This window comes from Lichenostomus cassidix, chromosome 1, assembly GCF_008360975.1.
Source record: "Lichenostomus cassidix isolate B80296 chromosome 1, HeHo_3.0, whole genome shotgun sequence".
In the NCBI taxonomy this organism is placed as follows: Eukaryota; Metazoa; Chordata; class Aves; order Passeriformes; family Meliphagidae; genus Lichenostomus; species Lichenostomus cassidix.
Genome location: NC_139479.1, coordinates 84,699,321 through 84,722,825, shown reverse-complemented (window position 1 = coordinate 84,722,825; position 23,505 = coordinate 84,699,321). Strand labels below are relative to the sequence as shown.

The 23,505-nt window shown below is 40.0% G+C and overlaps 1 protein-coding gene across 2 annotated transcripts in view; it reads right to left on the bottom strand.

Annotated features, from left to right (window-relative positions):
* RSF1 (remodeling and spacing factor 1) overlaps positions 1-23,505 on the bottom strand; it is a 60,282-nt gene that overhangs the window by 32,185 nt on the left and 4,592 nt on the right. The window contains exons 1-2 of one of the 2 annotated variants that reach the window (XM_085066508.1): positions 3,088-3,179; positions 1,675-1,762 (exon numbers count right to left, since the gene is read on the bottom strand). Coding sequence is in view for 1 of the 2 variants with exons in the window: in XM_085066498.1 (XP_084922624.1) it covers positions 3,088-3,179 (92 nt within the window). In the remaining variant the exon portion in view is untranslated. Of the gene's footprint in view, positions 1-1,674; positions 1,763-3,087; positions 3,180-23,505 lie in introns of those variants that run through there. The other variant, XM_085066498.1, reaches the window with a different exon arrangement.

The following is a 23,505-nucleotide window of genomic DNA, read 5'->3' as shown; positions in this document are numbered from 1 at the left end:
AGTCAGGTCAGCTCAGCCACATCATAAATCATACTCTGACTTCAAGCTGTGACCTACAGAGAACAGTGAAGAGCATTTTGGTCACAAGGGATCCTGCTGAAGAGCAGTTTTTCCTGCTCTGAGGTTAAGGAATATTACACAGGGACTTCTCTGATGCCAAGCCAAAGCTCACAGCAGGAGACAATCGCTGCTCGCTCACAAAATGAGGCTACTCCACCTTCTTTCTCCTTTTCAACCATGTAACGAAGAACACTGGGAAACTGTATATCAAAATCCTTGCTCAGGGCATATGCCAGTTGCTGTTCATTACTTACTCATTAAGTATGAGAGCAATAATGGGAAGCTTCATGTGCTACAGAAGTCTGTGACTGTCAAAGCAAAAGCTTTGAGACATCAGAGTTGATGAAGCATCTGTTCAAACTGAGATGACTACATTTTGACAATTAAAAACCAGATAATTGTGCTTTCTGCTGACAAGCACTGTCACAACCCTGAACTACAGATCTCATTGATCCAGGCTCTACTGAAATCTTAGTCTCTGCCTTCCCAGAGAGTATGCTTCACACTGATCAAAAAGCTGCTGCTATTAGGGACTGCTGGCTTCTGCATGCTAAGAGCGGTCAGCACCTTTCCATCCTGCAAGAAATGCTGAAGCAACTCTCAAATAATTCCAAAGCAGCTATAATGGCATCCAACGCTATTACCATGTTCCAAATGTTCACTTTAAGCAAGGACAATAAGAAGGTACAAGACACAGCAGAGGAGTCTCCTTGGGTGGTACTACAGACACCTGAATTCTAACAATCAGAAAAGACAAATGTGTTCAGAATGTTCTGATTTTGGGGTGAAGGTTTCAGATGGACCAGAGAAGAGAAATCTTCTCTATATAAAAATGTAAGTTAGGTTTGACAGTAGTCACATAAAACACTTTGTCAGGAGACATTGCAATGTGACTCAATTTGTTTCTCAAAATCAGCGAAGCTGGACAGTTCCTCTTAGTTGTTGGAATGTTTACGACCAGGTAATTTATGGCTGATTATGTCAGCCATACATGACCACAAGACATTCCTTGTGCAGAGGAGGCAAGCCAGATTCACAGAGACTGACAACCATTTTCTTCCATAAAAGACAAATGCACATGCTGGTGATCCAGCCTGGGTGGTTCACCACCAGAAAGGGAAAGAGAAAGAACTCTCAACTACCATGTTCAGTCTTCCTTTCCCAAAATATATATTCATCTGTCAAAATACCAGCCACAGCTTAGAGACAATTTTTATGATATTCTTTATAAGCACAACAGTCAAGTGAAGTACATTTTATAATCAGTTGGTATATAAACAAAATATAGTAATACATACATGCATAAATACTAAGAGCATGTAAGTCCAAATGTCCTCCACTAGACCTGCCTAAATAAGACCATCTAGAATATACCAAACCCTGTTTTATCAAAGCAACACATCAGTAGCTTTTAACAAAGGAAGAACAGGTCAACTTTGCTTCTTAGAGTGTGATCAATAATATGTGGAACAATACTGCAGGCATCAAGGAAGAATGCTCTCAGTGGTCCCACACCTTTTCAGTTTTTCCTGCCTTTTGTGGCATTTCCCAATACTCTCCCTTGCTTTTCTAAATTAATCATACTCCTTTGAAATGGGGACAATATTAGCATACCTTTCTAATTAGTTATATTCAAATTCCTTTGTTCTTCAAGGTTCCTTTGAACCACTGGCCAGAATAAGCTTCAAGTTAGCTCTGGAGACTGTTAAATGAAGTAGAATTTATTAACACTTACTTGGTCTTAACAGGGGTGTGAGGGAGGGTTTCCTTACTGCTTCCCTGAAGAAGAATTTCCAAACTGCTTTGAAGAAGATTTTCCAAACTACTCCCTCAAACTTGTTTTATCGCCCTGCTTTCTGCTTACCATACAACTGGTAAGTGGCTCCAGTAGGGTACATAATTCACGAGTCAGAGTTGGGTTTCTCAGTTTGCTGCAATGGTTTTTGGGTTTATTAAGGAATTTAGCACAATTCAGTAACCACAGTACTTGGTAACACACAAAGTACACACAAGTTACATAAATTATTACATTACTATTTAAAAAAATTATCATCAACACTTTACAATCGGTTAAGAGGTTAGAATTAACAAAGGCCCTCCAGCAGGTTATTCCCCAACACATTCCTAGCAATAAAAACATCACCTTAAAGGCTACACAAACCTCAAGACAAACTCACATCTCTGTAAAACTTATACACAGCACTTAAGAGGAAAAACTGCAGCTGGATTTGCCAAGTGCCATTATTTGTATGGTTGCTATTACCATGATGCTGTTTTTCTAAGCAAGATGTGATCACAGCTGTACAGACAATAAAAATATTACAATTCTGTGGATTAAAAGACACATGGAACATATCCAGAGGGGAAATGGCAACCTATTAATTTTTACTATCCACATATTTTTATTTTTTGAAGCAGCGTAAATTATTTAAACTGGAAACTATTTGCATGTAAAGTGTCAACAGAGACACAGCTGCAATTAAAATACCAAGACAGAATTATGTAAAACAATGGGATGCTCTATTTTTACTGATGTATAACTACATTTTCATCTTAGCTGTGCCATTCTGAGCATGCAGACATATATCACTGCAATACTTTCTTTTATTAACACATGCTACAAGACCTCTATACGGTTCCTGTATGAATATCAGCCAAATCACAGTAATTAAATCATATCCGGACAAGTGATACACTAATGAATTGCTAGTATATAAATCTCTGCTCAATTCAACCCATTTGCAGGCTACTAAATCTTCTTTATTTAGGGTCTTAATAGTCAAGAAAGTATTTTCCTACCAATTATGAAGGTGGACACTCCTTCACATGCAGAAGATGGTGCCTATTTTCAGAGATTTTTTTTTCCACAATCCTAGGCAGACTGCAAGTTAAGTTGGGATGTGATGTACACATGTTGATGCTGGCACAGCCCAAAGCTCACTATAACTCACAACAAGGATTGCTCACACAACTGCTCATCACAACCATATTCCAGCATTGCAGAATAATACAACATGCATAGTGTACCTTGATCAAGTATTTTTCCCATCTGTCTGCTGTGACAGACTTCCCGATTTTTCTCATCAGTTTCAAGTGAAGCTCCACCAATTCTTTTGGGACTGCAGGATTGAGAGAGAGAAAAAGAAAAATAAAGAAGTCATTAAGTCTGGTGCAAATATTCTTCAATGTTAAACACTGATAACACTGGAAAACTGTGACAAATTCAGACATTTTAATAAAACAGAAACTTCAAGCCGGCTGAAGAGCAGCCCTGCAACTGAGAGATGGAAGAAGTTTAATTTAATCACAAGTCTTTTTGTTTAGATTTACATTTAGGGTAATCATCGCCCCTCAGCTTGAGGATACAGACCTCAGTGATAAATACGTGAAAATTCTGGCAGTGTTAAAACCACAACTGGATAGAAACTACTCCAGTCAAACACCTACAAAAATACTACTGCAAGCAGCACACCTGCAGCTGCCTCCAGAAACCCCAAAGCCATATTCTGCACCGTGCCTGGAATATCCCTGAATCCAAACTATTTTTCACTGGGCGCATGATATGGGAGAATTGTTCCTGAAATTCTCTTCTCACAGATGGAGCTTTCCTATACACTTACTCTCTCCTGCACTGGAGGGACTGAGAAGTACTCAAGATGTGGGGCTTGAGGAATGGAGGCCAGGAGGAAGGCTGAGCACAGCTGCACCCGTGCTGTCACAAAATCAGTTTTCCAACCAAATTTATGTATCTCTTAGTGTACACTCCTCAGAAACAACTTCAACAGCTTGTCTCAGCTCACATCTGTGACTTATAAATCAATTTGGCACCACCAAGTGGCAAATTTGCGGAACATTGATTTTATAAGTTAACGGGTAGCATAACTTCTAAAAATTATGTAATTGATAGTTATTAATGCAATTCTACATGCCCAGTGACATCAGCTTTTTAATTTGTAATTTGCTGAGAAAAACTTAAAAAAAATAAGATATTTCATCTACTCTTTGCATACAATTTTATGTTCTAAAAGCATTTTCATCACTCTATGCACACACATGGTGAAAGCTTTAAGCCAAAGAATTTTTTTTCTGATCATTTATGATTATGATTTTTCTGCTGGTCCAGAAGCATTATTTGACAAATGATAAACAGCTGGGACATCAAATGTGTTTGTTCTAAACTAAATATCACTGAGATGTTCTTTCTTTTACTCATTTATAGAACATCACCTGTGTGAATTTTTTTCAGTATTCAACTTGAATTCACCCAACCTTTGTCTTTCAATCAAATACTTCTATTTTCAGGTGAACATATTGAGTTGCTAAAAAATCAGTTTGATGAAAATGCTTGTGTTGTTTCAGAAATAAATTTCATACACAAACTCCTTCAATAAATAAATACAGAAAGCACCAGCCTGGTACCCTCAAAGAGACCTCTTTGCAGTCTAAATAGTTCATAACCAACAAATCCTGACTTGTTCTCTTTCATTCCATTTGTATATAATATTTCCACTAGCATTACATATTGAAGACACCTTGCTTTTCCCAAAAACTGATGCTTTTCAGGATTTTGAACTAAGATCTATTTTAAAAGGAACAAGATCAAAGGTCTTAACCCCAAGAAGTGCCAAGCACCTGGCACTAACAAAATTAAGCACAAAGCATTTTATACACATGAGCAATTCTATCTATGTTAAGTCATACAATTAAATCTCTGCTTGTGTTTGTGGGACATGGAACTGAGCCACAGTATTCAAAATCTTGCTGAATCAAACCTTTTGTTCAGCATGTTTTTTTGTTTGTTTGTTTTTAATCAGACCTCTTTCTATGGGTACATACTGATATGAATTCTAGTTTAAAGAAGTACAGGTGATTTGTTTCAAATAACCAAATTCCCAGTCACCACAAAAATCTCTACTAGAGCTTTAGTGTTAGAAAAAATGGAGAACATAAAAATTGAAAATTGGGTTAATTTGCACACCCTTGGGTCAGCACTTCCTGTGACTTGTGTTAGTACCTACAGAATCTCACTTTTCTCAGTTTCAGCATTTCAGCTCTTACATTTCTAGGATCTTCATGATGTATCAATGTGATTACTTTCACAAACTTCACAAAACACTTCACATATCCATTCTCTGTTTACTACCCTTCCAAGATGCTTTTCATGTATCACACATTATTAATGACTGGGTTGCTAGGCTGGCTTTTCTCATTTTCCCTTCGCTGAGAGGAATCACACAGTATCCTCCTGAAGGAGGCAGGAGATTTGGAGAAGAAAACTGAGGTCTAGTTTGCTCTCTGGAGAGTGTGTGAAGTACAGCCTGAGCAGCCAGGTGCCCTAAAGACCACAGGAGCAGAAGCCTACAGGCCTGAGAAACAAACACTTTATTAAATCCAAAGTAACTGTACATAATCAGGATGTACACCTGACTTGTCCAAAACCACCAGCTAAGGGAGATGGCCTAGGAAGGCTAAAGAGTGGTGGCAAATTTCTCCTTCCCCAGAGCACTCACCTGGCAAGGAATAGAAGTGCACTAGTAAACACAACTAACATTTCAGTCCTCTCAGAAATGCATTGAACCTGCATAACTTTAAATTACCTTACCTTTGTTCAGACTACAGAATGAATTCTTGACAAGAGTTCACTGAATTGTGACATCAATAGGGATAATTTTTACAACACAGTTCTATCCTACATGTAACATACCAAATGAATGAATGAACATGACATAATTATTTTTGGTTGTGTTGCTGGCTGGTTTCAGCAAATAACAGTAGACTACCATCTCCTTTGCAAAATTTCATCTCCATTCATGTAGGACCTGTATCACTCATTTCAGGAACTCAGACAGGAATGTTTTGCATTTGTTAAAATTTCACATAAGGGAAGGAACAATATGTAGCATCCTTCTTGCACAATTGCCATCGTGTGTAAGGTTCTGGTCAAAAAGGTGTGATGGAACATAATAAAAAAAAACCTCTAAATGTGAATTATATTCTCCAACTTTTAAGAAACTTTGATCTCTCTGGAAAGTAATATAGGAGCTCTGTAAAACTTTCACAGAATATACTTAAGCAGTGGAGAAAACATCAGGACTGTACACAGGGCTAATAGAATTTGTACAGCACTACTGTAAAACAACTATTTCAGAATTGACTATAATTAAAGCACAGTGCATTCTGCTAGATATTCAAAAATACATACTTTTCATAGAAATAAATCATAAGCCAGGAAGAATGAGTCACTATATACACAATTAGAGGGCTCCTGGTGAAGTTCAGCCCATTTATTACGTCCTACACTTCCCTGGAGGGCACGCTGTCATCTGGGCCTCACACAATATCCTTTGAACACTATTCTGTTTATTCCAGCATTTCAGGGAGCATCCTATGTATCAGTCACACATCTAATAAATTTGGGAACAAAAGAATAATTTAAATGGAAGAGAAAACATACAAACATGTAGAAACTCCATCATCTGGCTAGAAAAGATGTAACTTTTAAACACCTACATAACCACAGATTAAAGACACCTTCTCACGTAACCATGACCCCATTTCACCCCTATTTATATCCCCTGCCAAAATGAAAATGCTCACAACTCACCTAAAAAAAACCCCTGAAATAGAGCATGGAAACAGAAAACATACATGACCAAGTCCAGAGGGAGGATGGGGAAATCTGTTTTTTTAAAAATTACTATAAATAAAAATTCTTGGTATCAGAGCAGATCTAGAGTGCTGGACACAGAGAGGAGGACCAGAACCATGACGTACACAGAGCACCTGATACTGACGTGGATTGCAAAGCCTGTACCTCCTGTCCTCCTTCAGGAACCCAAGAAGAGAACACTGAACTGTTAGTGCTGGGGGGACCTGGGGTGAAGGCAACAGAAAGTAAAACTGGGATGGAAAGGCTGTTGGCAGTTTTCATGCTTCATGAACACAAACAGGTCTTCCCAGTTACACTAGTAAAGCATTTTCCATGCTAACTTGTTTTGGCAAGTGGAGGAAATAAAATTACTCATAAGACATACATGGTAAATATTTCCATCAACTGTATGTTCTTTTTCATCTTTCTGCCTTCACCAAAATTACCTCTGCATGCTATGACTGTCAAGTAACACCACAGTGAGCAAAAGGATTACTGAGATTGATGAGATCATTAATGATCTCCCACCTCCCCTTCCTTCTGCTAAGGGAAGGTGGCTCTCAGCAACCTGTACACAACTGATGTGAATTAGCTACTGGCACCCTGCACAGAGTTTAGTGGCAAATATGAGACGTTTTCCACCCTGTTCAAATCACTCTGATGTGGCTGCTGGAGGGAACCATCCTGAAGGCACAGACAAAGGCAAGAGCATCTCCTCAGACACCAGTAGAGTCAGTACATGGTCACTGAGGAACAGGCAGCACAGAGAAGCTGGGGATGCCCCATCCCTGCAAGTGTTCAAGGCCACGTTGGATGGGGCTTGGAGCAGTCTGGTCTAGTGGGAGGTGTCCCTGACCATAGCAGGGTGGTTAGAATGATCTTTAGCATCCCTTTCAACCCAAACCATTCTACGATAACTTACCACTTAGCCGACCACACACTAGGCATGCAGTTAATTCCCTCTACAGACAGGTCTTTAGGCATAAATTTGCTTGAAAACAGTCAGCTGCATCCCTTATGAAAGGCACAAGAGTACCCAAGAGACATGTGACCACATTTCCAGCATCTTTAATATTCTTAATTGGTGTGATGTCTGAAGTCCCACGAGCAGTCTGAGGCAGCAAACATCTTGTCTCCTAGATTAGTTTCAACCAAAGAGAAGTTCCACATGTGTTTCATTAAACAACCAGCAAACACTGAGGAAAAGAAGGGGAATAGTATCTCCCCTTTGTCACCAGTACTGGTTTATAACATAAATATTCTTATTGAAGAACTATCTGACTTGTTTCTTAACTCAGTAAAAGGAAAATGTGAGATCCTTTTAGTTAGTATGAGTTATGAAGTTTATAGATCGCAGAGAAAAATGGCAGCCTTAGTAGGAACTTGGCATGATAAATAAATGGAAAGACAAAGCCCCCTAGTTTGAACAAGGCAAGAAATTTCAGGAACCTTGGATAAAAAATTGTGGCAACACAGAGCCCCATCTTCATGCAGCAAGCTTGGCATAAAAATAATAAATTGGAATCATGTGACCTCATGAGAAAAAGAGCAGTCGGTCCTGTTCCAGAGGACAATCTAAATATCTCATTTTCTGAGTCACTTGATGAGTATTATCCTACCAAATTGTGTGCCTACCAAAAAAAAAAAAAAAAAAGACACACAGGAAAAGGGAAAAAATATAACTGCTCTGCCTCCTGAGTGAATGAAAAGAGCAATTAAACATGCTGTAATTAAACCGCAGATCAAAACAGAACGAACAAGTCACCAAGTAGCAGTTTTATATCCTGTTCCTAGAAAGATTGTTGGCAGGCATTACAAACAAACAAACCACGCTCACATTTAAATGACATTGTTATCCTAGGAAAGTACTTTGAAATCTGGATGCTCAACAGCTAGATAATTTTCACACAAATATCCAAGTACATTTCTCTCTCTTATCTGTACAAATACCTATTAGAAGACTCTCCTCTTACCTGGACTATTCAGAGCACAGCTCACTCTAACATCGCCCAGCAAGGGTAAGATTTTTATCCTGCTAGTAAACCCCCTCCTACAGGTTCCCATGTGAGGAGCCCAGCACAACACCTCTTTCACTGCCACTTGCAAATGAATCGTGACCAACATGGAAAGTGCTTTGAACTGGGACCAAAATGCCTTTTCCACCCCCAGCTCTTTTAGTAACTTGCATCACCAGCATAACAGATCTTGCTAGCAGAGCTGCATCCTGACTTCATCGCATTAGTCCAACCATTAACCCAGCTCTGCCAAGCCCACCACTAAACCATGTCCCTAAGTGCCACATCTACATGTCTTTTAAGTAACTCCACAAATGGTGACTCCCTAGACAGCCTCTTCCAGTGCTTTAAAAGTCTTTCCATGAAGAAATTTTCCTAATATCCAAATTAAATTTCCACAGCACAACTTGATGCCATTTATTCTTGCCCTGCTGTTTGTTACTCAGGAAAAGAGACCAACCCCCACTGGCTGCAGCCTCCTTTCAGGCAATCATAGAGGGAGATACAGTCCCCTCTGAGTCTCTTTTTCTCCAGACTAACCAACCCCCAGCTCCCTCAGCTGCTCCTCATCAGACTTGTGCTCCAGACCCTTCACCAGCTCAGCTGCCCTTCTCTGGACACACTCCAGCACCTCAATGTCCTTCTTGTAGTGAGGGGCCCAGAACTGAACACAGGACTCAAGGTGTGGCCTCACCAGTGCCAAGTAGAGGGGCAGGATCACTGCCCTGGTCCCACTGGCCACACTATTGCTGATAAAGGCCAGGATGCCATTGGCCTTCTCAGCCACCTGGAAACACGCTTGGCTCATGTTCAGTGGCTGTCAACCAACCCCCGGTCTTTTCCCAGCAAGCAGATTCCCAGACACTCTATCCTAAACCCATAGCACTGCCTTGAGCACCTTTTCCTCCCATTTGGTTTATTCTACCATCTTCCCTCATCCAAAATGCAATCTGATTATGCTTTGCTCTCTAATGCTCATGCTTCCAGTCACCTGCTCGCTATATCTGAAATGTCCAAATCTCTCATATATGAGATTAAAAACATAATTGGCATTGTCATCAGCATAACTCTTGAAGCTGGAGTTAAAGACCACAGCAAAGTAAACAAAATCCCTAGAGAGCTGTTCTTCAGCAGCCCTTCAGCAGATAGAAGATTGCTTAATCTTTCACAAGCCCCCTATTTCATTCTCTAGCTACTAAGTCCCTAGCAATGTTGAGGACTTTTTAAGCTAATATATTATAAGCAACAGCAGAAAGGTTAACAAAAGCAATACTGACGTTAGAATAAAGCATAAAATTTAGCAAGAAAAGCATAATGTACTGTGCAACGAAAAAGAATAGGCAGTAGGAAAAAAAAACTACTTTGAAAACAATGCAGGAAAAAATAGCACAGAATCTATTTTAGAAACTGGAAATATCCCAGGAAAGACAGCAAATGAAAGCCCAGTTTACTGCCTCCAAAAATGTACTGAATAAATAATGGACTCCAGTTCACACACTCATGACATGTGAAGAGCAAGTAAGAAAAATCAAGCTGTGGCAGGAACATGTAAACAAGCAGATTGCACTTAAAAACAGGTGCTGAAAACATTTGAAATTGTCACTGACTGCCACTGTTGGCAATTAGCTCACGTGTAGTGACCCTCACATGCAGCAGCAACACCCTACATTTATACTATCTTAATAAAATCAAGTGCACTTGACTTGCTGATCCTTCATTTGGGCATATACAAACCCCTGTCTGAAACTGCTGGGACCACACCCTATAAAAGCAAAGACACAGCAGCACAGGTACCTTTCATTCTAGCTGGTACAAACAGGAAACTCAAATTACTCCAGGGTTCTCTTGCCTGCTCACACATCTCAGTCTCCGATACCACCAAGACTCTTAGACTATGAACAGAAAATCCTCCTCATTTTCTTCCTTAGCACTGAACTGTGTAATTATAATTCTCAAATAAAGTGTAGGTATGACAAAGGTGAAAAGTAATCATAAAGATTACACTTTAGTGGTAGCCTCTGGAGTGCTTCACAGCTCCTCAGTGCAAGCATGCATCTCCATGGCTTCTGGAGACAATGGGATAAGTTCACTTCAGAGAAATTTCAGTAGCTTGGCTTTTCCCCACTGGAAGAAGCAGATAGATGAGCTCCAATGGGTGGCATCAACATGCCCAGTTCAGGCACTGGAAGCCAGCCTTTGGAGCTTGTTGGAGAACACACTTGCCCATTCTGCATGTGTTAGGCACAAAGGTGTCCTACAGAGAGCACAAGTGGAGCTAGGAGCCATAATAAAAGAACAAGCAGGTTGACCAGATGGGTTGATCCAACTCTGCAATAAGAAATGCTGAAGAGGCACATATTTGGAAGCATAACTCCTCTCCAGAAATATCAGTAGCAAAAGGAGGATTTACATCCAATGCCAGTCTGGACTGAGGAAGTTGCTGGCCACTACAACCACGGAGGCTCACACTTGCAGAAAGGATGTAAGCGAAAGAAGTTGAGATGGCAATATTCACCTTGCCCACCTTTTGATCTAACACTAAGTAGTTGCACAGCCATTCAAGTTAAACTTCAATTCAATGTCTTTGTTCACTCTCGGATCAAAATTACAACTCCCCCTCCTAAGGGGCTGGCCCAGATGGAAGGCAAGTAGCTAGAAAAGAAACGCAAAATTCAAGGGACCAAAGAAAGAATTCCTAATTCCTGTGAAAAGGAGCCTGAGCTTTCGTTCCTACACCAAACTCCTGGATTTTTTTTTTTATTTATTTAGCCATTAAAAACTAGGAAAGGGCATCAACATATCAGTAGGATTCAGCTACGCAAATGTAGGTATTGACACCTGAGCTAATTCCATATAATCCATTTATAGCCCACAGAAAGAGACACACTTTCAGGAAGAGTCAGCTCATCCTGAAGTAAAACATCTGAGCTCTGCTAAATACATTTGGAGATATTAGTTCTGTTATAGAGCATCTGGCAACTTTTTCAGTGAAAATGACCTTTTTCAGTGGGGAAAGGTCTTAAACATACAGGAGTGTTAGCAGTTACAGGGAGCGGGTACATCTCATTCCTAAACCCTTCCCTAAGCTCTTACGCTCCCCATTAGACACAGAATTACCATTGCAGATCTGACTTTAGCTCATACAGTTTATCTGGGCACAAATACTTCTGGCAAACAAAATCAAATGTCTAAGCATGGCAGCATTTAACTTCAGATGAAAGCTTATATCCTGCTATGTTAAACCAAAGCATCCTCTGCAGTGAAACAAGTGTTTAGTACACATGAGCATAGAGTTGTACACATCAGTAGTTAAAAAGCCATCAGCTTTATTTAGCTTTATTCACATAAGAAGCTTCTATTAACACTTTCTGTCAGAGGATAAGTTGAATGAAAGTCCTTTTCCACTCCATTATATGAAAACAAATAAATGCATTTAAATCCCTTACTTTGTTTTGTTACTAGAAGCACCCCTCTGGTGTCAATTTTGCCAAATTTCTCAGGTACTGTCCCGAGTGTTAATATTATACTACAAAATCACTTTTCCTCACATCTCTCACTTGACTAAAAAGGCAATACTAAAAAATTCAGGTCAAATAAAAATCACTTTTCTATAGCAATTTTCATTACTGAGGTTATCATTCCTCAGTCTTCAGATAGAAAAAACCAAAAAAAACAAAAAAAAACCAAAAAAACAAAAAAAAACACCCAAAAACCCCAAACCCCACAACACCAAAGAACCCCAAATATTTAACCTATTCCATGCATCACATGAAATCTACTACAAAAACATTTCTGTCCTCTTTTGGATTTAATTTTAAAAATACTATGTTTTTTCTCTAGTCACTGGTGATCCAACCTGCATTTCAAATACGACTCATTTATACTCTGGGATTCATCATTTTATCTTTCATTTACCAACACTTTTAATGAACCATACCAACAGATAAATATTTCTTTGGAGTTTCTTTGTAGTTGTCAAATATTGCAGACACCTTTTCTTGAAACCCTAGTTTTGCAAAAAAATATTTTTAATAATATTTTTCATTTACTGGACCCTAAAGAAGTACAAGAATAAAACTACAGTGCAAAAATACATTTCATACTTTTCAAAACGTAAGGCAGTGACTAACTTGTGCAGAAACATTTGAGTACTACTCAGTAAGCATTTGGTATTTGACAAACAGCAGCACTATGTGAACAAGAGGTTTTTTTAAGGATCAGGATAAGCAAACTTTGAAGGTGAAGCCAACGCAAGTCATTCTGCAATGCAGAACACGCTTCCCTGTCAGCTGGAAATAAGTGACTGCATGTTTGTTCTGCTCTAAGGTAATAGCAGCTCATTAATCTATCAGCAGTGCAAGTGAAATTTTAAAATAGTTTATAAAAATATCAGATATCCAGAATGAGATGCAGCACATCTCAGACTTGGGCAAAACTATCATAACAGAGAAACATTTCCAGCAGCTAACAAAGATTTCTGTGAAAGGTAGCAGTTACATAGCTGGATGAAAGTCATTCTACAGATGAATTCATGATCCCAAACAAAGAATTCCACAACTATAATCCAATTAGCATAGAATTTGAGAGTTCTTTTAAATTGTTTCATAGCTAATAGCAACTTTCTGTCAATTATGTCTTAAGAAACTCAGGAAGCATGTGAGAATAGAATTTAAGAGGCAGAATTGTCCAAGACAGTTGTCTGACAAAGTGCTAGTAGTACATCAAAATGCATGGTGCGATTTTCCCCCAACTTCCTCAAGTCTAGCTCTGAAATGAAGACTACTTTAGACTTAAACCACTTGTGCCCTCTTGGGAGCTGGTAACCAAATCATGTACAAAGTGAAAATTCACAGAAGTTTCATTCCTTGAAACGCCCAACTCTTAAGCATGAATTTCTATGAGCAAACTCATGTTTTGACCTGTCAACACTATTAAAATATCTACCCCCGTTAACATAATTCTTTTAATTGCAATAAACGGTTATAACTGTGGGGCTGTTGCAGCTTCCCAGGGGAGCCAAGACTGTTACCTTTGGGGTCGACATTATCTCCTGTCTCTCCAGGCAGCCTCAAAGGCCCAAACCCCTTTGCCAGACTGGCAGCACTGCTGCCTCTCCTGTTGCCTCTTGGTAACTTGGGCTTGGCGGCTGGCAGCCACCTCTTACACAACTTTTGATCTGAGCTAGAAAGTAAGACAAGGGTAACAGCCTGAAGGGATGCTGGATTTCTAGCCACCATTTCCATACTGCCTGCCATCACTCAATTCTCATGTCTGAGACACAAACCCTCTGACCTACACAACCACAAGTAGATACTACCAGGACCTGGGAGGAACTTGGCGGCTTGGGCTGAAGACAGAAGGAAAGTCCCACAAAGTAACCAAAACATGCAACAGTATCTGGAAAGATAAAACTTCTGCCATCAAATCCTTCCCTTACCGTATATGACGAAACAGACAGAAAGGAAGGTGGACAAATCTGGGCAGTAGACAATGTGTTTATGCGTGGCACTTGGAAAGAAAATGATGAGCTATGGTATCACTCCATGTGACAGTGACCACCAGCTGCTGTTTCAGAATGTGGGTAAAAAACCCCCACAGCACGTATGACAAAATTACCTGCCCCTAGGTTGGCTTTAAATCACCTTTTTAGGTAGAACCTGGCTTAACATAAAAGCAAGAAACTTTATGTTCTTAGTTTTATTTTTAAATATTTTCACTACAACTCAACATTCGTCAGTTTCTAAATATTTTTGAGCTCTGGCCTCAGCAATAATTTGCAGCAATCAGATGCAATTACGGAACAAGTGAAAGGCATCTCAATCACTTTTGAGTTTCATTCAATGCACCATTTTTCTTTTACAAGATAAAAGGAATGCAAAACTCTAGGAGCCTTGCTTTGAATACATTTAAAAATCTCTGAGGTTAATACCATAAGCTGTCAAACAGTCTTCGTTCTCTATTTTCTGTGTTACCTTTCAAGGTGGAGCTGCCACCACTGAGCACTAAAATCAAGATAGAGGCAAACAAGCAAACAACAAAACAAGAGGTAGAGACACATGCTCAAACTATTATATACCCCATGTTTTAGTATGATTCTCAGCTCATTCCTCAAGCTATCCGGTGTTTTGGTAATTTTAAAACTTCATGTCCATGTTAATGGACATGCTTTCCTGACTTATCACAATACTACCTAGAGTATTTTATTGAGCTAACAGCTAATTTTAAATTAATTTTTTATTCTGGGATGTATTTATTATGAACATTTTCCTCTATAATGCATACTTAGTGCTTTGTTTCGTTGCCCATTGGCAACACTATTTTATCCACAGCAGTGTTTCCCTTTAGGCTGAACTAGCCATCTTACACCTTGATCTTTTTAAAAATAATTCATGTGCTTCGGGTTCCTTGGCAAATGAGATTAACTGCCCATGCCATAAAAAAATTTAAAAGAAACTAGGAATTCTACTGTATTTATACTACAGTGACCAATAAAAATTTCTTTTTCTAACCAACTTCCTGTGACTTAATCAATTTAAGGTTTATGATGGCGCTTTCCCTCTGAACAGACCACCACTCTGACTCACATTCAGGGTTGACTTGGCTTGCAAGTGATGGCTTGCTTGGCAGTGATGCACTCCATCACATTCCTCCAGCCCTGGGCCAGGTAGGGTTGTCAGGGCTGAACAGAAAGCAAAGCCACTCCTCAGCAAGTCCTAACTTAAAATCAGCAGCAAGAACACAGACCACTGGCAACATCAGTTTGCATTAACACGCTGAGCTGTAGACTGCAAAGGCTAAAAACATACTCCATGCCTCACCTGATTCCTCCTGCCACAAAGAATAATGTCAAAGAAAGGGTAGGGCATGAGAGTTACTATCTGGGTCATGCCACATAAGGTTGCTCTGGAACGCCAAGTCAACCACTTTAATCAGTGACCTCCTTAAAAAGACTCCGTCTATATGTAAGCATATGTCAAACATGAGCCACCTATCTTTGCTTCAGAACTACCCATGCTTTCAAAAGAAAACAGAATATTTCTCTCTGGAGAATAACTACTACAACTATTAGAACTATGAAGTCACAATTTCAGAAGTTTTGATAAACTAGATGTAAAAGCTCCTTGCTTTTGATTTCCTAAATCTTTGCTTAAGTATTTAAAACATGCTAGTCACTCTGGTTACTATTTCTTTACTCAAATACACACTTGTATTTTTTTTTTACTGGTTGTACTTTTTCAGAAAGCTGAACTAGTATCTAATCCAGGCAACCCAGCATGCTTCCACACTATTAACCATGTTCCACATCATTTCCTAATATGTCCGTTTTACCATATTTCATCTTTATTGCCACAAAGGCAATAGAATCAAGATATCACAAATTAGCCTAATAATGACACCTTATGCCAAGAGGTTATTTAAGTTCCCAGCAACATACTGCTTTTAATCACTGCATTGTGGTTGATGATTTTGGCCATTCATGTTTCCTAGATTTTTCTTCTTTTTACATAAGACACTTCTCTGTCCACATGCTCCGCAACTTCACCTTGGACTTTTTAGCTTCCTTCTTTCTACTGCTAGCTGTGAATACATTCTCCTCCCAGCCTTCAGCAGGGTTAGATTTCCACCTTTCAAACAAGGTCTGCTCAGCATACAAACCAACACTTAGCCCTTAGGCTTACTGTCACCATCCTACTCCCATTTTTCTAACCAGCATTCAGAGACAAGTACTAGCTTTGTGAACATGCTCCATCATCTAGGACATGCTGCTTTTATTCCTTGACTTATGACTACTCCTTCTGGTCTCCCTTTATAAAGGTTAGGTCTTCCAAAAGTTCCCTTGTTGCCATACCAATTTTTCTTACCTGCTGCTAAACTTTAACCTTCATACACACTGTTAACATGTTAGTCAAGAGGTCAGCTAATACTGTGTGCTACAGATTTACTCTAAGCTTAACATTTCAAGTGATAATTCTGCCAACTTAATGGAAGTGTTTTTTGCAAAGTAGGGCATTTACATGGCCACTTTATGCCAACTTTAACTGGTTCCTTTTCAAGTACCACCTCCAGGCAATACTGGGAGGGGGGTTAAGTATTTTTTTGTTGTTGTACCCCACCACAAGGCTGTCCACCTTGGATGCTTTATTGCAATATATTGTTGATAACGACAAGAACCCCACACGGCAGGCTCTGGGATCAAACTAAAATTTCCACACTTTATCATTCACTAATTAATACAGCTTTTGTGAACCATCACAGTTCATTCTCAGGAGGAAACCTTTATGATCCTGGTAGTCATTAATACTAAAAGGCAATAAACGTGCCCTGACACTGGTGCTCCTAGATAGCTGTAGATGAGTTGGAAAATAGCCAGGGTAGTACCAGAGGGACGCTGAGTAGAGTAGGAAATAAAGTGTTTATTCACACACAAACTTAAACAACCAGCTTTATTCAGCATACTACTGATTCAGCACAGTAGGACAGAAAAATGGTATAGCCCTACACAACCAGAAAAACCATCAGAGTTTCACAATGACAACCACCATTTTCCGGGAAAAGAGGATTTTCAAGGTTAGGATAGGTAAGGTATAACTCGCTTGCTACCCATTCTTCAAATACCAACCAAACCTGTGAGTTCAAGGGTATGAGCAGCATTTTTCTTCAAAGTGCTAAAAGACCTAAATGATCATAATGGAAAGAAACAGAATACTAAAACAGAGCTGGTGAAACACAGGAACCTTGAAAAACAGGCCTCCTCACATTTGAGAGACTATGTTTTCTCCAGACCACTAGACATCAACATGGTCAGAATTTCTAGTGTAGTTCTGAGAAATTCTCTGCTGCTTGAGCTTTAAGAGCTTTGTTTAGCTCTTGGGGAATATATAAGAGACTGACAAATGCTAGAGACTACTAAGAAATACCTGTTAATGCTAAAATGTTTGTCGAGGTTTATAGATGAGTTGAAGCAAAGGAAAGCTCATTGATTTGGAGAAAAAAGGAGAGAGGAGAAAGGGTAATCAAATAGGGTGGAAAGATCAACTTAGTGTTATGAACAGCCACGGACTTTGCTATTCCACAACTGGAACACTATATTCTTACTGCAAAGCTGGAGGCAATAAAAAAAATACACACACCTTTTACAAGTTTTATTATTTCTGAATGGTTTAAACATTTGGAACCAAGCAGGTGATTTTACTGAACTCAAGAAAGATCGATAGCCAGCCATCAAACACTGCTGCACTCCTCTGCCCCACCATCAGTGCTCAAGTAGGGAGCAATGAAGAGCCTGCAGCACACTGGGAGGGTGCAGCACACAGGATGGGTGATCCCCACAGTGCACACTGCAGTCTCAGTGCAGATTGCCTGCATCAGGAGATACTACAGGAATGCAAGTTCAGCTCTCTGTCCAGCCATACACCTGCATTTCCTCCTAGAGGAGCACAATAGAGATTGTCCTGTAAGGCTACCAGAGGACACTTGTCCCCACTACAGCAGATAACACAAAGTCCTAAACACCTCCATCAACTCCCAGCTGTCAAAAACATGGAGGAACACAGCTGTACCAAGAAGCATTGTATGGCCCAGAGAGGGACCTTGATGTTAAAATGAGCACTTCCAAAGAACTGCAAGACAAGCAGCTTTGAGGCAGCAGTGAGCACACAGCCACAACATTCTTCATCAGGTTATCTATTCTTCATCTTTCCATCATCTGCCCCTTCTTGACAGTTCAGTAGCTCCTGTCCTCTACTTTACCCCACACAAAAGAATTCTTTCTGTCATTGTGATCAGGAGCAGTCAGCACAGACTCACTAAATCATGCTTGACTGACCCAACTGGCTTCTACAATGAAACAACTATATGGATGGATGAGGGGAGAGCAGTGGTTACTGTGAGCCTTGACTTTAGCAAGGATTTTGACATTGTCTCTCACAACATTCTCACAGACAAACTCAGGAAGCGTGGATTGGATGAACAGACAGTGAGGTGGAATAGCACATCCCAAAGGGTCATAATCAGCAGCACAGGGTCTAGTTGGAGGCCTGTCACAAGCATGTCCCCCAGGGTTCAATACTGAGCCCAGTATCGTATAACTTATCCATCAATGACTTGGATAAAGGGCAGATGCCTCTGCAGCAAGTTCACTGCAGTGAGAAGTGGCTGATGCCCCAGAGGGCTGAGCAGCCCTTCAGAAGGACCTCAACGGGTTGGAGAGATGGGCAGAGAGGAACCTTCTGAAATACAGCAAAGGCAAATGCAGGGTGCTGCACCTGGGGAGGAATAACCCCACAGAGCAGCACAGGCTGGGGTCTGACCTGCTGGAAAGCAGCTCTGCAGAGAAAGGACTTGGGGGCCCTGGTGGACAGCAAAATGTCCATAAGCCAGCAGTGGCCCTGTGGCCAAGAAGGCCAATGGGTTCCCGGGGTGCATTTTCAGCAGGTCAAGGGAGGTGGTCCTGCCCCTCTACTCAGCCCTAGTAAGGCCACATTTGGAGTGTTGTGTCCAGTTCTGGGCTTCTCACTACCAGACACGAAGCTCCTGGAGCAGGTCCAGTGGAGGGCAGCAAAGATGATTAAGGGACTGGAGCATCTCTCTTAGGAGGAAAGGTTGAGGCCTGTTCAGCCTCAAGAAGAGAGGACTGAGAGGGGATCTCATCCATGTATGTAATAATCTGCAGGGAGGGTGCTAAGAGGATAGAGCCAGGCTCTTCTCAGTGGTGGAAAGCACTAGGACATGAGGCAATGGGTGGAAACTGAGCCACAAGAAGTTCCACCTGAATATGAGGAAGAACTTCTCTCCTGTACGAATGACTGTGCATTGGAACAGGCTGCCCAGAGAGGCTGTGGAGTCTCCCACTGGAGATATTCAAGAACTGTCTGGACGCCTGTTGCCGTGTGCTCTGGATGTCCCTGCTTGAGCAGAGAAGTTGGACCAGATGACCCACTGTTTTCTTTTCCAATCTGACCTATTGTGTGATTCTGTAATCTAAACATCGGCTTTAGGATGAGCTCAGAAGTGTAAGTACCATGCAGTGGGCACTAATAACTGTACATGTCTATCAGCTAACTCTTACACTAGACAATAACAGCTTGAAGTAATCCCAAACAAGAGAGAAGTTCATGGTAAGTGTTGAAAACTCAAGAAGACCCTGAGATACAAAGATGGGTGCCAGGAGAATATTCTCAGAAACTCTTACAGTTTCTGCAGACCTCTGAAGTTGGCCAGGGTAAAGTGCTGATGGATTACTGGATAAAACACAACTTCCATCTTATATGTGATGATGGTGTCACACACAACTCATACTGACATTTATAAAGCTCTCTAACACAAATGTACTACAGTACAGCACTGCCATGGAGCTTCTGTCACTGAAAATCATCTCACACCAGCCACAATTTCCACCAACATTCCTGGCTTTTGTACTCTTGTCCTGAAATAAGCCTTTAACACTCTGACTTGGAAGTAATACCAAAAGCTTTTCCTCTAGTTCTGTACCATCCAAACTGTGTTGGAACTCAATAAAGCCACTACTGAAAGCATACTGCTCTTCCTTGACAGAAGCACATGGTCCAACAGAACCTACATAATCCCTAGGAAACTGAGCTTTGCAAGGGGGCCTCAGGTGTTCTGTAGCTCATCTGTGCCTGAGTGTCCCAAGTTCCTTTTTTTCCATTCCACATGGCATTCTGCCATCTCTTATAGAAGGACAGTGTTACTGGAAAGAGACAGAAGTACAGTGTTTTTCTGTCTTCGATCACATTGGATCATGAGATGTGGAGTCTACCTAAAACTGGCATTAACAGCATAAATATGAAAGCACACTGGGATGAACTGATATGCAAGCTCAATGCACATAAAGGTGTGAAGGCTCCCCATGGAAAAACTACCAAAATAGGAATAATCATGAGATAATTATTTCCAAGGTAAACTTCACTTCTTAAATGAACAGCTGAAAAGCACATGTGGATATGGCACGTTGACCTTAACATCAGATTAAACTACAGCCACTGAGGTGTAGACCAGACGAGTTTATTCCGCATTAGAGACTTATTTGCCATGAAGTCAGCACAAGAATGATCCCCTGCTACTTACTTTCTCCAGATTTAACCCTGTTATGCAGTTTGACAAAATCAGCTCCAGGCCACTGGAGTCTTTCAACAAATTAGTTAATCTGGTGTCATGAGCGTAGAACTTCCATCATAGTCAAAAATGAAACAAGCACAGAGGAAATACACCAAGTCCCAAAGTTTACTAGGTATGCTTTTATTCTCCAACAGTCAGTTGCTAAGTTAAAAATGCAGCATTTTACTAACAGGTGGTAGATTAATGGCTTTGACATAAATGTTTTGTCAAAGTCCCTAGATGCAGCAGGAAGGCACTATTATAGTTACATTCCACACATACACTGTCAGGTCAGGCTGCATTAAGGTGATAACTACTTGAATGATTCGGAACAGCAGTTAAAATTTCTTATTCACAAAGGAAAGGGTGTGAAAACACACGAGTACTCAGACCTGCAGAGCAGATGAAAAGCATTACCTCCAACGAGCTAATACTGCTTTAGGGCAGAAGAAACCTTCCCATATCAATACAGCCACACACTAATATGTTAATGAAGAAGATGCAGCAATATATAATGTGAGAATAAACTTTCCCACCCAGCATGACAGACACTATCAGCATTATAAGTCAGAACTTGGACATTTACATAAGAGGACATCCCAAGAATTAATCTTTTTTCATTGAAGATAGACAATAAATCTCATGTACAATATCAATTATTAAATTTAAGGTGAAGCAATGTTTGACAGTACTTCCATATCACATTTATCACCTACTTCTAATACTAACCAATCTACTCTGGATATTACAAGTTAGTGCAACGTATCACCACTTTACCTAGGAGTCACATGAAACCCTGTAATTTCTGATCAATAGTATACAAATATGCTTGATATCAAACATTAAATACAGGAAAAATCAATCACATAAATAAAATGCTATTTCACTACCTTTTCATTGGGAACATAGCTAATCCTGAGCTCCAAAGTCTGTCAAATTCCTCATCATTAGATACAGCTGCCTTTGCTTGTCAGGTATCTTTCACCCATACTGATATTCAACAACAGTTTAAGCCAATGTTAATTGTTAACTTCTTCAGAGAATGGGATGAACCCTAAAGCTTAATGTATTGTTTTCCAGAGGTATTGGAATGACAATAAAAAAAAAACCCACAAACATAACCTCCTGAAAATGAATTATTTCAATATCCAAATTAATTTGAAAATATGTGTTAGGTGTATAGAAGATTCAGGAAAAATACAGCATCTTACAAAAGATACCTTACTGCTTTGAAGCATAGTAGCTCCAAAGACGTTTTTTTTTCAAGTCTACAATGTATGAACAGGTCTTCTCCACTGAAAATAAAATTAAAGAAACTATAAATGGTTTGCACAGATTTTCCATAAGCTGCCTGCCATTAACCTAAGCACTTATTATAATGACAGAAAAGGGGAGAAAAGATTCAGAAGAATGAACCTCCTACCAGGTATTTGCACTGCAAATCTTTCTTTAAATCCTTTAAACCCCAGTCAATATGTGAAGACCATTTTGATTACCATGCTCCAAACAAACACAACACATTCATGCTGTAATTAAGCAACAATCTTCCAGGCCAGGTCTGACTGCCAAGAGTCAAAGGTGATAAAGAATTTTGAGCTGCAGTGAGAGTACAGACTGGAAATCAAAACAGAATACACCTGCAGTTTTCAAGACAACCTTTAGCATGATCTACACCAGCAAGATTTTGATGCAATTTTGCTGAAAGAGCACACAAAGCACGTGTGCTTGTGACCATTTCAAAGAAGAACAAATCACATGCCACACTGCTAAGAAAAGCCTGCAAAAATCGATGAGCTAATGCAGCCTAGCACACTTTGGAAGATGCCATTCACCTCCGGGAGAGGTTCTCCCATTCACACACCAGGGAACCTGGCAAACCAGCGAGTGTTTTGCGTAGTCATGTGTAAAATTAGATCTCTGTTGTGCAAGCTAACATTCTACTAATATTTTCATTCACCAGAGACCAAGTGCTTAATTAACATTTATACCGATTCTCAAGTTATTTACCGACACAAAGGAGGTGGTGACTTGATAGCATGGTTCCTTAAACACAGCCCTAAATACACATATAGTTCTTGCTCCCCTCTGCCACAATTTTTTACTATTTAAATTTGCAACTTCTCTTCTACTGCAAGTAAAAACTCTCGTAAAAAAAAAAAAAAAAGAAAAACAAACAAAAAAATCCCAAGCAAACAAAAAAGCCACCACAGCATATGTTTGTTAGAACAAGGAGAACAAGTATTGCTTTCCTGTGATAATTTGTTCCAGTTTGCAGTTTTGCCTTTGGAAGCAAGCAGAGGCAAACAAGATGCAGTACCACAGCACACTGCAGGATGATCTGTATCATTACCTTAATTTTGCATCTAAAAGTACAGTAATATGGTTGTAACAACAGCTCTCAGCAATCAGAAGTTCCAGTTAAAAGTCATATATGGGTTGCTGCGGTGGACTTGGAGGGCATTGAGTTAATATTCTTCATAGTAGCTGGTATGGGGCTTTGCTTTAGATTTGGGCTCAAAACAGTGTTGAAGATGCTAGAATGGTTTGGGTTGGAAGGGACCTTAAGGATCATCTAGTTCCAACCCCCAGCCATGGGCAGGGACACCTCCCACTAGACCAGCTTGTTCAGAGACCCATCCAACCTGACCTTGAACACCTCCAGGT